This window comes from Crocodylus siamensis, chromosome 6 (assembly GCF_052110815.1).
Source record: "Crocodylus siamensis isolate JL-2025a chromosome 6, ASM5211081v1, whole genome shotgun sequence".
Lineage (NCBI taxonomy): Eukaryota > Metazoa > Chordata > Crocodylia > Crocodylidae > Crocodylus > Crocodylus siamensis.
The window spans coordinates 26,385,670-26,399,289 of NC_143400.1; the positions used below are offsets into that span (position 1 = coordinate 26,385,670).

The 13,620-nt window shown below is 50.9% G+C and overlaps 1 protein-coding gene across 6 annotated transcripts in view; it reads left to right on the top strand.

Moving 5' to 3' along the window:
- Positions 1-13,620, top strand: part of LOC149861893 (uncharacterized) — a 48,454-nt gene that overhangs the window by 25,249 nt on the left and 9,585 nt on the right. For all 6 annotated transcript variants that reach the window (XM_090054569.1, XM_090054574.1, XM_090054571.1 and 3 more), the window contains 4 exons: positions 2,572-3,384; positions 5,589-6,413; positions 10,172-11,002; positions 12,606-13,415. In XM_090054569.1, the coding sequence (XP_089910695.1) occupies positions 2,572-3,384; positions 5,589-6,413; positions 10,172-11,002; positions 12,606-13,415 (3,279 nt within the window). The remainder of the gene's footprint in view (positions 1-2,571; positions 3,385-5,588; positions 6,414-10,171; positions 11,003-12,605; positions 13,416-13,620) is intronic.

The window sequence follows — 13,620 nt, forward strand, 5'->3', positions numbered from 1 at the left end:
GAGCATGTCTACATGTGTATTTAAGCGTGCCTAAATTTAATGTGCATTAGCTTAATGTGCATTAAATGGGTTTAGGCAGGCATCTACACATGCAGGTGTTAAAGTGCATTAATGCTGTGTGTGTAGACTGACTTGGGACTAAAGTTAATCCCAAATCAGTCCACACACACAGTTGACGGACTCTAATGCATCTACATGTGTGTTAATACACTTTAATTATTTGTGCCTAAAGTTGATACCTGCATTTTCAGGTATCAAATTTAGGCATGATTAGCTCAAAAATGTTAATTTTAAAGTGCATTAAGAGCATGCACATGTAGGTGTGCACCTTAATGCTCCTTAAATTTATGCTAATGTGCCTTAAAGTGGCTCATGTAGACGTGTCCAGTGTGTGTAGGCAAGATTGTAGAATCACAGAAAAGTGGGCTTGGAAGGGACCTCCAGAGGTCACATTTTGTCCAGCCCCGTGTCTGAGACAGGATCAGCCCTATCCAAACTATCCTATAGGACAATGAACAATTGGACAATGATGTCCATTGTCCAGCCTCTTAGCAAAACTACACAGTGAACCCTGACACAACACAAGACATCACACCTGAAACTGCCCCAGGGGAACCACAGCAGCCAGCATCCTGCTGCTGTAAAAAATTGTTAATATGCACTTGAGATCCCAAGTAGAAGCTGCGGCCTTGCTACAGAGGAAGGGAATATCAATCTGAGCATGGGGGAAAATTCTTTCTTGACCCCAAATATGGCATTGGGATGAGGCTGAGCAGAGGGACAAGACCCTCTAGCCAGGACCCTCTGGCTTTAATTCCCAGCACAGTCCACCCGCTGTCCCCAGGCTGGGCTGCAACCAGCACCCAATGCCTCTGAGGGAGGCTAAAAAACACCCTGGCACATGGAGCAGAGAGGGCAGAAGGGGGCAACCAGCAAAGCCCCAAAGCCTGGGAAATCCCCATAGTACAACATAGATATAACTATGCCTAGATCAGTGGTTTTCAACCTTTTCTTCATTTGCCAACAACCCCTTAAAGATTTTGAATGGAGGTGCAGACCCCCTTGGAAATTTCCAGTGGAGGTATGGACCCCTTTGAACTGTAAGTGGGTATTCACATACTTCTGATTGATCATAGTCATATTTGGGGAACCCCTTAAACATGGTCTGTGGACCCCCAAGGGTCTGTGGTCCACAGGTTGAAAGTCATCAACCTAGATCGTCCCCAACCAGTGGCTGTCCAGCCTTTCTTGAACACCTCTGGTGATGGAGAGTCTGCAACTTCTTTGGGTGCCTATTCCACTGCCTCTCTGCTCTGAGAGTCAAGAAGTGTTTGCATATATCCAATGTAAACTTGCTTTGCTGCATCCTCCTCTCTGCAGCAAGAGAGAAAAAGTGCTTCCCCTCTTTTTTATGGCAGCCTTTCAGGTATTTAAAACCTTCAGCAGTCAGCAGGTGGCAGCTTAGTAGGAGAGTGGGAAGGATGAGAAGAAAGCTTTGGGGCTGGTGACACAGCTTAGCTCTGTGCTTGGCTGGAGCAGCAGAGCCCGGTCTAAATCACTTAACTGACTCTGTGGAGCCTTAGTGGGTGGGCAAGAAGCAGTGCATTCTGGGAAGCTGGAGGCCAGCATGGCAGCTGCTTGCCCATAGGGAGGGTATCTACACATGCATTTACTCTGGCTTAAATTCACTGTGCACTAAGCGGGAATAGGCTGATGCCTATATGTAGAGGTAGTAAAGCACACTAATGCTGTGTGTGTACTGCGCAGCAGGGCACCTACACATTACTACACAGTAACTAATAGGGCAGAAATTTGATACCTGCATAACGCATGTATCAAATTTACGCGCAAGTCAATGTAAGTCGCTATATTTATTGTGCAGCATGGGCTTGCACGTGTGTGCCTGTACTGCACATTAATTTTGGTTACTACACAGTAAACGCACATGTGTATATGCACCCAGAAATAATCAGGCATTTGTTTTGCTCTAGAAAAACTTTTGAGCAAGTGAGACCTTCCTTTGCAACACAGAGCTAACTGTGCCTCTTCACAGCCTGCTGGCCAGGCAAGCCAAGCCAAGCCAAACCCCCTGATCTTCCCCACCCTGTGCTGAAACCAAATCACTGACCAAGTGAATAGGGCACAGTTATTCACCAAGTCCCAGACTATTAGAAGTAAGGGGAACCCACTGAAATGACCAAGAAACAAATTTAAATGAAAAAGTACTTTTTGTTTATGCAACATGTTGTTAACTTGTGGAACTCATTGCCACAGGTGGTAGAAGCCAATAGAATAGCCAGGTTGAAAAAGGTATTAGGCAATTTAATGGGTGATAGTTTCATTAACCATTATTAAACAGAATGGCCAGCCAGGGAGGTATCCTCTAGCATTTCTGACCCAATGATAGTGCATGCCGGGAAACGTACGACAGAGGATAGATTGCTCTAGATATACCCTGTTCATATGCTCCGTCTCTAAAGCATCCACTGCTGCCACTACAGAGAAAGGATACTGGGAGAGAGGGACCATTGGTATGACCCCGTCTGATGCTTTTATGTTCTTACGACTCAGGTATGGTTTCCGAACCAGCTCCATCCCCCTCCTCCACCTACATTCGGTCTTATAACTGGACACAGGCAGAGAGGAGAGACCTCTTGGCCATCTGGGGCAGGGAGGAGAACCAGCAGGCCCTCCGCAAGAGCCACCGCAACAAGAAGGTCTTCCAGAGGATTGCTGCAGAGATGACAGCCCGGGGCCACAACCGAGACTGGGAACAGTGTCGCTCCAAAACCAAGTGGATGAAGTCCTGCTACAAGAAGGTCCAGGACAAGAACTGGAGTTGTGGGGGCACTGGGCACAGCATGCCCTTTTACAGGGAGCTGGCCCGCATCCTCAAGGGTGATCAGTCTTGCAACACCTTTGACCCCAGTTGCCCAAGGATGGGCAGAGAACAGCCAGCTGCTCCCAAACAGCAGGAAGCCCCAAGGCATCCCGCTGCAGCTGGGACGCGACTGAAGCTGGAGGAAGATTCGGTCTCCCGGGAGCTGCTCATCAGCCAGGTCATCGACATCAAACAGGATGGTGGGAACAACTCCACTGACATGGTGGTTGAGGCACAGGATGTGGATGACAGCTCCACTTTGTCAAGGTCCTGGACAGCCCCAGGAATGGTTCCTGCCCCACCACTGCCCTCAAACCTGGAAGATGATAGCAAATCTGGTGACCCCAAGACCTCTTTTCCCATGTCTGTGCCTGGTGTGCTCTGCACTCCTTCCTTGACAGGTGCCTCGCAGGCTGTGCCACCAGGCTGGCTCCACACACCTGGTTCTCCCAGCCCCAGCAGTGAAAGGATTGTGCCCGATTCTCAGACCACAGTGGACACTGGTAAGTATCCATATTCCACTGCAGGCCTAATGCCACTGCTGTGGGGATAGAGGGGCCTATTCCACAACTAGGCAGGCATTGCTTTGTGATAATACCGCACCTCCTTCCCACCTCACTCCATGTCTTATTCCGCAAGACTGTTCCAAACTATGATGTTTGGGTGGGGGGTGCAAATTAGCCGTGCCTTTGGGGAATTGAAGGACATCAGCCATGGTGATCAGTGTTGTGCATTCACTGGTGCTCCCCTGGAACTTTCCAAGACAATTTAAAACAGGGGTGGGCAAAATACGGCTCACGGGCTGGACCTGGCCTGCCAAGAGATTTTGTCTGGCCTGTGGCCAGTCCAAAGGTCCTGCCCAGTCTAGGCACAGGGGGCAGCTCAGGTTGTGGCGCATATGGCCAGTGCTGCCATCCCCTAGGTGTGCAGTAGGGCTGGATCAGCACGGCAACCAGACTTGCTTCCTGCCAGTCCTGGCCGTGGCAGCTCCTTCCAGTGGGCTCTGCTGCTGGACCTGACCCTGGTACCCTGTGTACGGGGTATGTAAAGGGCTTGGCTGGCCTGGCCATGAGGAGATGTGATGACCTCTGGGTTTGGCTAGAGCATAAAGTCTGGCATAAGTTGGAGTCAAGGTAGGGGGCACTTGGGGACTGTATGGTGGCGTTTTATGCAAGGAGAGCTGCACGGGAGTTTGTTCTGCCATGACAAACTCACGCAAATGAGATCTTCTGGTTTGAAAATGGATGATCTTTCTCACCAATCTGCCATTTTTCATCTGTGAGAAACTGCACGCATGATCTCCATTTCTAGGGAGAGATCAGAGATTCTCATGCCAGGAGTGTAAAACCTCTATATGGGGGTGTAGGTTGTAGCCGTGTTGGTCTAAGGACAAAGGCAGACAAGATTCTTTGGGTGAATCTGGTATTTTTTTTATTAGACCAACTTAAATATTTAAGTTGGTCTAATAAAAGATATCAGATTCACCCAAAGAACCTTGCAAACCTCTATATGCAAACCTGTCTACCCCAGCGAGAGGCAGAAGGGTTAACCAGACCAAAGAGAGCCTTCCCTTCTCCTTTAAGGGTTTGGGCAGGCATTACATTTCTAGAAGAAATCCCACTGTACCAGGAGAATATGTGAGGTGACAGGCCTTCATGGGATTTCTCATGGAGGAAGCACGGTGGAAAAAGCTCTATCGCTTCAAATCAGGAACATCTCACCTCTGCGAGAGTATCTCCTGTCACAATGAATGGTTGTCATGTTGCTGCTTCTGTGCAGTCCTCCAACATCCCAGCATGCCTTATCACCCCCCTCCCACAGTTCTAGGAAGCTTATTTGTGACTCACCTGCAACTCCACTGCTCCATCAGAGCACAGAGCTACTGTGGCCCTCTCAAAGCTTGAGGGCCAGGCAAGCCAAGCCCCCTCACCTTCTCCACCCTGTCCCGGAAGACTGCATGAAGAGAGGCAGTGATTTGCCCTTTGTCTCTCACACACAGTGGGAACAAACCATTGACCAAGTGGATTCAAGTCCCAGAGTATTACAACTAGGACCGTTGGCACCCAGTGGGCACGTCTACATGAAACACTTACTGCGCATTAGCCTCATATCATGGCACAGTAGCATGGTGGTTAAATACCATGCTAATAGCTGACTGTGCCATGTTATTAGGCGAATGCACAGCGAGCGTCACTAAATAACCATGCGCTGGTGCTACTGTACAGTAACTACTTACTGCGCATTTAGTTAGTTCTTTATTAAGCAAGTACTAAACTAAATGTTCAGTATCTAAGATGCATTAAAGAATGTGTGGACGTTCCCACTATATTCCCAGGTGAAAAGTTTAAATTGAAAAAGAGAAAGTAATCATTCATGTGCCATGGTTTTGACTTAATGGACATGGTTATTACAGGAGACAATAGAGGTAGAGAGAATAGCCAGGGTGAAAAGGGACCAAGACAAATTCTTGAGTGATTGATCCAGTATTGGCTTTTCAACACAGTAGTCAGGGATGGATCCTCTGCCAGCTCTCACTGATGATGGTGGATGCTGGGGAGGGTATGAGAGGGGATGGATCACACTCGATGTTCCTTGTTCATTTGCTGTCCCTCCAAAGCATCACCTGCTGCCACTGAGGGAAAAAGGATATTGGGGGAGAGGGACCATTGGTCTAACCCAATCAAGCACTTCGTATTTTATGACACAGGCACGATGTTGGAACTAGCTCCTTCACCCTCCACCACCTACAGCCGGTCTGCCAACTGGACAGAGGCGGAGACAAAGGACCTCTTGGCCATCTGGGGCAAGGAGGAGAACCAGCAAGCCCTCCGCAAGAGCCACCACAACAAGGAGGTCTTCCAGCGGATAGCTGCAGAGATGAGCACGCGAGGCCATAACCGGGACTGGCAGCTGTGCCACTCCAAAATAAAATGGATGCAGTGCTGCTATAAGAAGGTCTGGGACAAGAACCAGAGTGGCGGGGACACCGAATGCACTATGCCTTTTTACAGGGAGTTGGCCCACATCCTCAAGGAGGATGGTGTGTGTTACAGAAACACCTTTGCCTCCAGAGATGTGAGTTTGGGTGCTGAACAGCAAGCTGCCCCTGGGGAAGAGGAAGGCCGGAAAGACTCTGCTGCAGCCAAGACGTGGTTAAAGCTGGAAGAGGAATCGATGCCCCAGGAACTCTTGGTGAACCAAGTCCGAGATGCAGAGGAACAGGATGGAGCTGGGATCTCCAGCGACACCATAATTGAGGCGCAGGACATGATTGATGTTACTGCACCATCAAAGTCACAGCTGACCTCAGAAATTGTCTCTTTCTCCCCACTGCCCTCAACCCCGAATGATCATGGTGAAACTGCTGACCTGGAGACACCCTTTCCCATCTGTGTGCCAAAGATGCTCCATTCTTCTTCTTCCTCAAGGGACACTTCACAGCCCATGCAGATAAGCCAGTTCCCTGCACCCGTGCCTCCTAGTCTCAGTAGCAAGAAGACTGCGCCCAATTCCCAGACCACCACAGACACTGGTAAGTCTCCACCCTTGACTGCAGGCCCATGCCAGTGCCATAGCAATAAAACAATACCCACAAGGTTGCCCAGAGGAGGTGGCCATAGCACTTCTAGGCAGGCACTGCTTGGTCATAACACTGCAGCTCATGCTCCCCATCCCAAGGGCACCATGTCAGGCTTTACTGGGCTGTAGAAGAGCGGTAGCTCAGGACCTGCTGTGCTGAGATGCCACGTGGTGACAACAAAATGGGTCCCTCACTATGTTTCCCATGACATCCCCTGCCATTTTTTTCTGTGACTGTAGGGGCTGACTCATGGATTCATCCCACCATTCCTCTGCCCTGCATGTCCCCTCAAAACCCAAGTTCATTATAGGGTACATTGGTGGGTGCAAATGAAGCCATGCCTTGGGGGACAAAGTGTAGTGGCTGTGGTGATCATTGCTGTGCATGCAGTCCCTGGTGCTCCCCTGAAATTATCCGAGGTAGTTTATAGACACCGGCCCCAGATAATGGCTCACATCACACTTTCTTCCTGTGGGGCTCTAATACGTTGTTGCCCTGTGTTCATGCACCTCTGAGGGCAGCATCTCTTGTTGTTGGCTTGCCAAAAACAAACCCCTACTCCCCAATCCCACCCCACCGCCAGAATCCTTGCTTACCTGCAAGGCAGCAGGATGTGTTGGGATGACCAAGGGCAATAGAAAACAAAGACTTCACCTTCTTCCCGACCCTGGGATTCCCACCCTAAGTTCAGAAAGTTTTTAGAGGAAGCCGCAAACAAAAAGTCAGGGGCATTCCCCTACTGTAACTACCATCAGGCAGGGGGGTTGAACTACATGACCTCTGGAGGTCCCTTCCAGCACAGCTTCTCTATGACTCTATTATTTCACTCATTCAATACCAGGATCCAAATTGTCCCCCTACCTCAGAGCCCGTCTCTCCCTTCCAGTACCAAAGGAAGTCCAATACCTCTCCTCTCACTCCCCAATCCCTATGGCTTGGTCTGGGGGCGCTGCTTCTGAAATGTTATTCCTGTGGTTGAGAGTTGTCAGGGAATCATAGAAATCATTGAGAAAGGCTGAAAGAGACCTCTGGACATCATTTAATCCAAGGCCCTGCCTGAGTCAGGATCAGTCCTGTGATAAAATTACAGAAGATGAGGATTGGAAGGGACCTCAGGAAGCCACATCTAGTCCAATGCCCCTGCTCAAAAGCAGGCCCAGCCCCAGCTGGATCATCCCAGCCAAGGCTTTAAAAACCTCTTAAGGGTGGAATCCAAACCATCCAAATCAAACCAAACCCTGCATGTCCATTCTCGCCTTTCTAAAGAGCCCTTTAAAACAAGGAAAGGCTTTTATTACTGTCCATGAGCAAGCAAGCAGACTGCAGACGGCAGCTTCTCAAAAGAGTCTGAGAGCAGCTGGAGAAAATGAGAGGAAAGCATGAGTGGAAGCTCCAAAACATCCACCACTTAAGTGAAAGTACACATAGCGTCTCCCTCGGCAGCCCAGCTCCTGCCCCCTGACACTGCAAAGCACAGTCACGGGGTTGAGGGGATTATGCAGTCTTTGCTAGAAGTCCTGGGGTGGGACTCTCTGGCACACTTGGTCCGCTGGCGGGTCTGGCCAGGTTGGGTTGGGATCTTCCCCCATGTCAGAGGTAGACCCTCGGCAACCTGCTGGGCATGCTGGTTGGTATATAGGGCTGGGAGGAAATCCCACTTCTCCCACCCCACTTTTAGCTGCATGTCGAGAGGTTTTTGAATCTTCTTCAGAGGCTTTGGGTGTTGGCTTCAGCCAAGTCGGGGATGGTGACTCTGCTGTGCCAATGCTCCTGCTGGGATCAAAGCTAGAGGGTCCTGACTAGAGGATCTTGCCCCTCTGCTCAGGATCAGACCGACACCAGATTTGGGGTCAGGAAGGAATTCCCCGCCCCCCCGGTCATCTGGTATGGACTGGAGGGCGTTGCCTTCCTCCGTAGCTGGGGGCACGGCCTCCATCTGGAGTCTGAAGTCTATGTTAGCAACCTTTGACAGCAGCAGGACATTGGCTGCCATGGTCCCCCTGCGTTACCTGCGGCAGGTTCAGGTGTTAGGTCCATGTTGTGTCAGGGCTGATGATAGTTTTATGTAGAGTTTAACTGATGGATTGTATAGGATGGTTTGGATAGGGCTGATCCTGCCTCAGGCAGGGGGTTGGACTAGATGGGACCTCTGAAGGTCCCTTGCAGCCCCACTTCTCTACCACGCTAGGATTGAACATGCCATGTAAGAGGCTTGGCTTGCTCAGCCATGAGGGGTCGTGGTTAGGTCCATGCTGGGCGTAAGCAGTGGAACTGGGTGCGAGTCACTAACCAGACCCCTGAAGTCATTGGGAGAGGCAGGCAAGGAGTAATGCATGCTGGGAAGTTGAAGGATTATAGGGTGCCTTCTCATTCAAGGAAAACCATGCAGGTATGTGTTCTGCCGTGCAAAACTCAGGCAAGTTAGATCTGGCGTGGAACTGGGCCAGGTGACTTTTTCCTATTTTCACTCCTTAGAGAGTAAAGTGAGACCTTACATATCTCGTGGAATAAATGCCCACCCATCAGGAGAAAATGCAGGGGTATGGGCAATCATGGGGTCCCTCATAAAGAAACATGGCACATCCGTGAGAAGGGCCTTCCAACCAGGAAGCTCTCGCCTCCCCAGGAGTTTCTGATGGCACAACAAATGCCTGTATACTTCCTGCTTGTGTGGCTTCATACAATATCCACGTATGCTTGTTTTTCTCCCCCTCATCCCCCTGGCTCCAGGGAGCCAGTTTATGATCCTGGTTTTCCCTAAAATTAAAAAAAAAAAAAATGCCCAATTTTTTGCATTAAAAAATAGCCCCAAATCCACATTTTTCTATGATGTTTCATTTTAATCATGGAAAAATGTGGATTTGGGGTTACTTTTTCAATCCAAAAATGGGGGGGTGGGTTTAATCAGAGAAAACCAGGATCCCTGTTTATGATTCAGGCCCATCTAGTACTTCATTTGAGCACAGAGCTAACCATGAGGACTCAGCCTAACAGCTGGTCAAGCTAAACCCCTTCACCTTCCCCACCCTATGCTGAAGGGCTGCACAGAGGGGGAGTTTTTTTTCCCATGTCTCACCCAGAGCAGGAACCAAACAACTGACTAAGTGACCAGGTAATGGTTATTCACTAAAACCCAGATGAGGAGACCCACAATCCTGTCTCCTACTGCAATTAGTAGGAGACAGGATTAAAACAAAGATTAGCAAGTATTGGATTCAAGAGGTGGTGGGCTCTCCATCCTTGGAGGTTTTGAAGACTCGGCTAGGCAAAGCCTTGGCTGGGATGACGTGGTGGGGGCTGGTCCTGTTTGAGCAGGGGGTTGGACTAGATGCAACCTCCTGAGGTCCCTTCCAGCCCTCATTTTCTATGATTGTGTGATTTTATTGTATTATGTAGTGCACCATCATTTTCTGGAGCTCCTTATGGCAGAGGCAGATCAAATGGCTGCATGCAAAAGGGGATGAGAGAGTTTCTAGGGGGATAGATCTATTCATAGCTTTGAATCAGAACAGTCTGGGATGGATCCTCTGTCACCTCTCAACCAATGATGGTGGATGCTTAGGAGGGTATGAGAGGGGACAGAGCACTCTAGATATACCCTGTTCATCTGCTTTTCCTCTAAAGCATCCACATTGGCCAAGAGAAAGGATACTGGGGGAGACAGACCATTGATCTGACCCTCTCTGGCACCTCTTATGTTCTTCTGACAGGCTCAATATCAGAACCAGCTCCTTCCCCCTCTGCCACCTACAGCCGGTCTGCTAATTGGACACATGAGGAGACGAAGGACCTCCTGGCCATCTGGGGCAAGGAAGAGAACCAGCAGGCCCTCTGTAAGAGCCACCGCAACAAGGAGGTCTTCCAGCGGATTGCTGCAGAGATGACCATGCGGGGTCATCACCGGGACTGGGAGCAGTGCCGCACCAAAACGAAGTGGATGCAGCACTGCTATAAGAAGGTCCGGGACAGGAACCGGAGCGGCAGGGGCCCCCGATATACCATGCCCTTTTACAGGGAGTTGGCCCGCATCCTCAAGGGTGTTCGTTCAGGGAAGACCTTTGACCCTTTTTGGTTGAGAGTGGGCACAGCTCTGGAAACTGCCCCTGAAGAGCATGCAGGGCAGGAAGGCTTGGGAGACCCTGCTGCAGCCAGGACATGGTGGGAGCTAGACGAGGAATCCATGTCCCAGGAACTCTTTACAAACCAGATGCAAGAAACGGGGGAAGAGGAGATTGAGGAGAGCTCCAGTGACAGCACAGTCAAGCCACCAGATAAGGGTGATGATGCCACACCATCACAGCCACAGCTGACCTCAGAAATGGTTTCTTCCCCAACACTGCCCTCAACCCTGGATGATCGTAGTGAAATTGCTGATGTGGAGGTGTCCTTTCCCATCTGTGGGCTTAAGGTGCTCCATTCTCCTTCCTCAAGGGACACTTTGCAGCCCGTGCTAGCAAGCCAGCTTACCGCACCCACACCCATGCCTCCTGGTCTCAGCAGCAAGAGGAATACGACCAGTTCCCAGACCACCGTGGATACTGGTAAGTCTCCATCTTCTTCCGCAGGCACATGGCAGTCCTGTGGCTACTGAGCAACACCCATGAGGTTGCCCCAGGGTTGTGGCTGTAGCCATTCACTGAGGACTGCAGGGTTGAGTGATAGTAATAGGATGGGTCCACCACCATGTTTCCTTATAGATTTTTCATAGATTTCATAGACATTAGGGCTGGAAGGGACCTCGGGAGATCATCGAGTCCAGCCCCCTGCCCAAAGGGCAGGAAGTCAGCTGGGGTCATAGGATCCCAGCAAGATAAGCATCCAATTTACTCTTGAAGGTGTTCAATGTAGGTGCTTGAACCACCTCCGCTGGCAGACTGTTCCAGACTTTGGGGGCTCGGACAGCAAAGAAATTCTTCCTTATGTCCAGCCTGAAACGGTCTTGCAGGAGTTTGTGACCGTTCGACCTTGTCATCCCTTGGGGCACTCTGGTGAACAAACGTTCCCCCAGATCCCAGCCCCCCTACTATTTCTCCCATGCCTACGAGGACCATCTCATGCATGTCCACCCTGCCATTTGCCTGCCCCACACCTTCCCCAAAGATGGTTTCACAGCATAGTACGCTGGGTGGTGGCACACCATCAAGCCATGCCCTTGGGGGCAAAGCACAGTGGCCGTGGTGATAACAGCTGTGTATCTGCTCCCTAGTGCTGCTCTGGGTTTTCTAAGGCAGTTTACAGGCACCTGCCCCAGATAGTGGCACGCTTCACATCTCCTCCCTATGGACCTCAAATGCTAGTGGCCTCGATCAGTGCCACTGAGGGCCGCATTATCTTGCTAAAGAAAACTTCTGCTCCCCTAACTTCACGCCACTGCCAGACTCCTCACCCATTTGCAGTGCAGCAGGAGTTGTGGGAACGACTGCAGCCAAGGACATGAGAAACCAGGGCCATTACCTCCTGCCCTGTCGCAGGGACTCCAGCCCCCAGCCCAGAAAGTTTCTAGAGGAAGTCAGGGAAAAAAGTCGAGGGCATTACCCCACAGCTGCTGTTGTGCCCAGTTTTCTACCCCATATCTTCTCCATTCCCCCAACGTGAGCCAGGAGGTTTCCCGAGACCAAGGAGCTTTTCTTCCCACCTCAGGGGTCAAGGGCAGGCATTACAGAGGGCATGCCCCTCTGTCAGGGAAAACACGATTTTCCTACCATTCCTCTCGAAGGAAGGTTGAGATGCACCCCCTCTCTTTCCCCTCCGTGTACTGAAGGACTGTCCACCAAGACATCGGCTGCAAGGCAATGGTTTTACCAGGAGCCAGATGTAAATCAAAAGAGAAAAGGGAATGCAGCATTCATGCAGCATGTAGTCAACCTATGGCACAGATTATGACAGGAGGTGGTGGAGGCAGATTGCACGGCCAGCTTCAAAAAGGGACAAATCTATTTCCTGAGTGATAGATCCATTAACTTTTTAAACAGCACAGTCAGGGATGTCAACTCTGGATTAAAGGTGATGGATGCTGGGGAGGAAACAAGAGGGGATCGATTGTTCTACATATACCATGTTCATATGCCATCAGAGAGGGGATACTGGGGAAGATGAACCATTGGTTGGACCCAGTCTGGCACTTCTTTTCTTCTTCTGACACAGGCACACAGTCGGAGCCTGCTTCTTCCCCCTCCACCACCTACAGCCGGTCTGCTAATTGGATGCATGAGGAGACGAGGGACCTCCTGGCCATCTGGGGCAAGGAGGAGAACCAGCAAGCCCTCCGCAAGAGTCACCGCAACAAGGAGGTCTTCCAGCGGATTGCTTCAGAGATGACTGCACAGGGCCATCACCGGGACTGGGAGCAGTGCCGCACCAAAACGAAGTGGATGCAGCACTGCTATAAGAAGGTCCGGGACAGGAACCGGAGTGGTGGGGGCCCCCGATATACCATGCCCTTTTACAGGGAGTTGGTCCGCATCCTAAGTGGTGACCACAGCGTGCGTTCCAGCAACACCTTTGCCACCAGGTGTGTGAAGATGCACACAGGCTTGGAAGCCCCCAAAGAGCAGGATGGCTTTGGGGACCCTGCTGCAGCCAGCACATGGTGGGAGCCAGAGGAGGAATCGATGTCTCAGGAGCTGTTTGCTAGCCATTTCCTAGATTCAGAGGAGCAGGACAACTCTACCGATACCGTGGTAGAGACGCGAGATGTGGACAATGATGCTGCACTGTCAAGATCATCGATGGCTTCAGGAATGGTCCCTGTCCCTCCACCGCTGTCAACCCCAGAGGATCACAGTGAAGCTGGTGACCCAGGGTCCCCCTTTTTCCCATCTGTGAGGAGGTTGCTCTGGGCTCCTTCACCTGGCACCGTGCAGCCTGTATCACCGAGCCAGCTCTGTACACCCAGAGTCCCCTCACCACTGGGTCTGGGGGGTGTATCTGACCCCCCGGCCAGTACAGACACTGGTAAGGCTCCACACTCATCTGCAGACACATTGTCATGCCAGTGGGATACAGGAATACCCATGGGCATGCCCATCTGAGCAGGGCCAATACCCGTGCTAGACAGGCACTGCTTGCTCCTGCCACGGTAGCCCCATTTCCTGGGGACATCAGGCCTGGCTTTGACTTGGGTGCTGTTGAGTGGGGTGCATGGTGCTAGTAGGTGGCT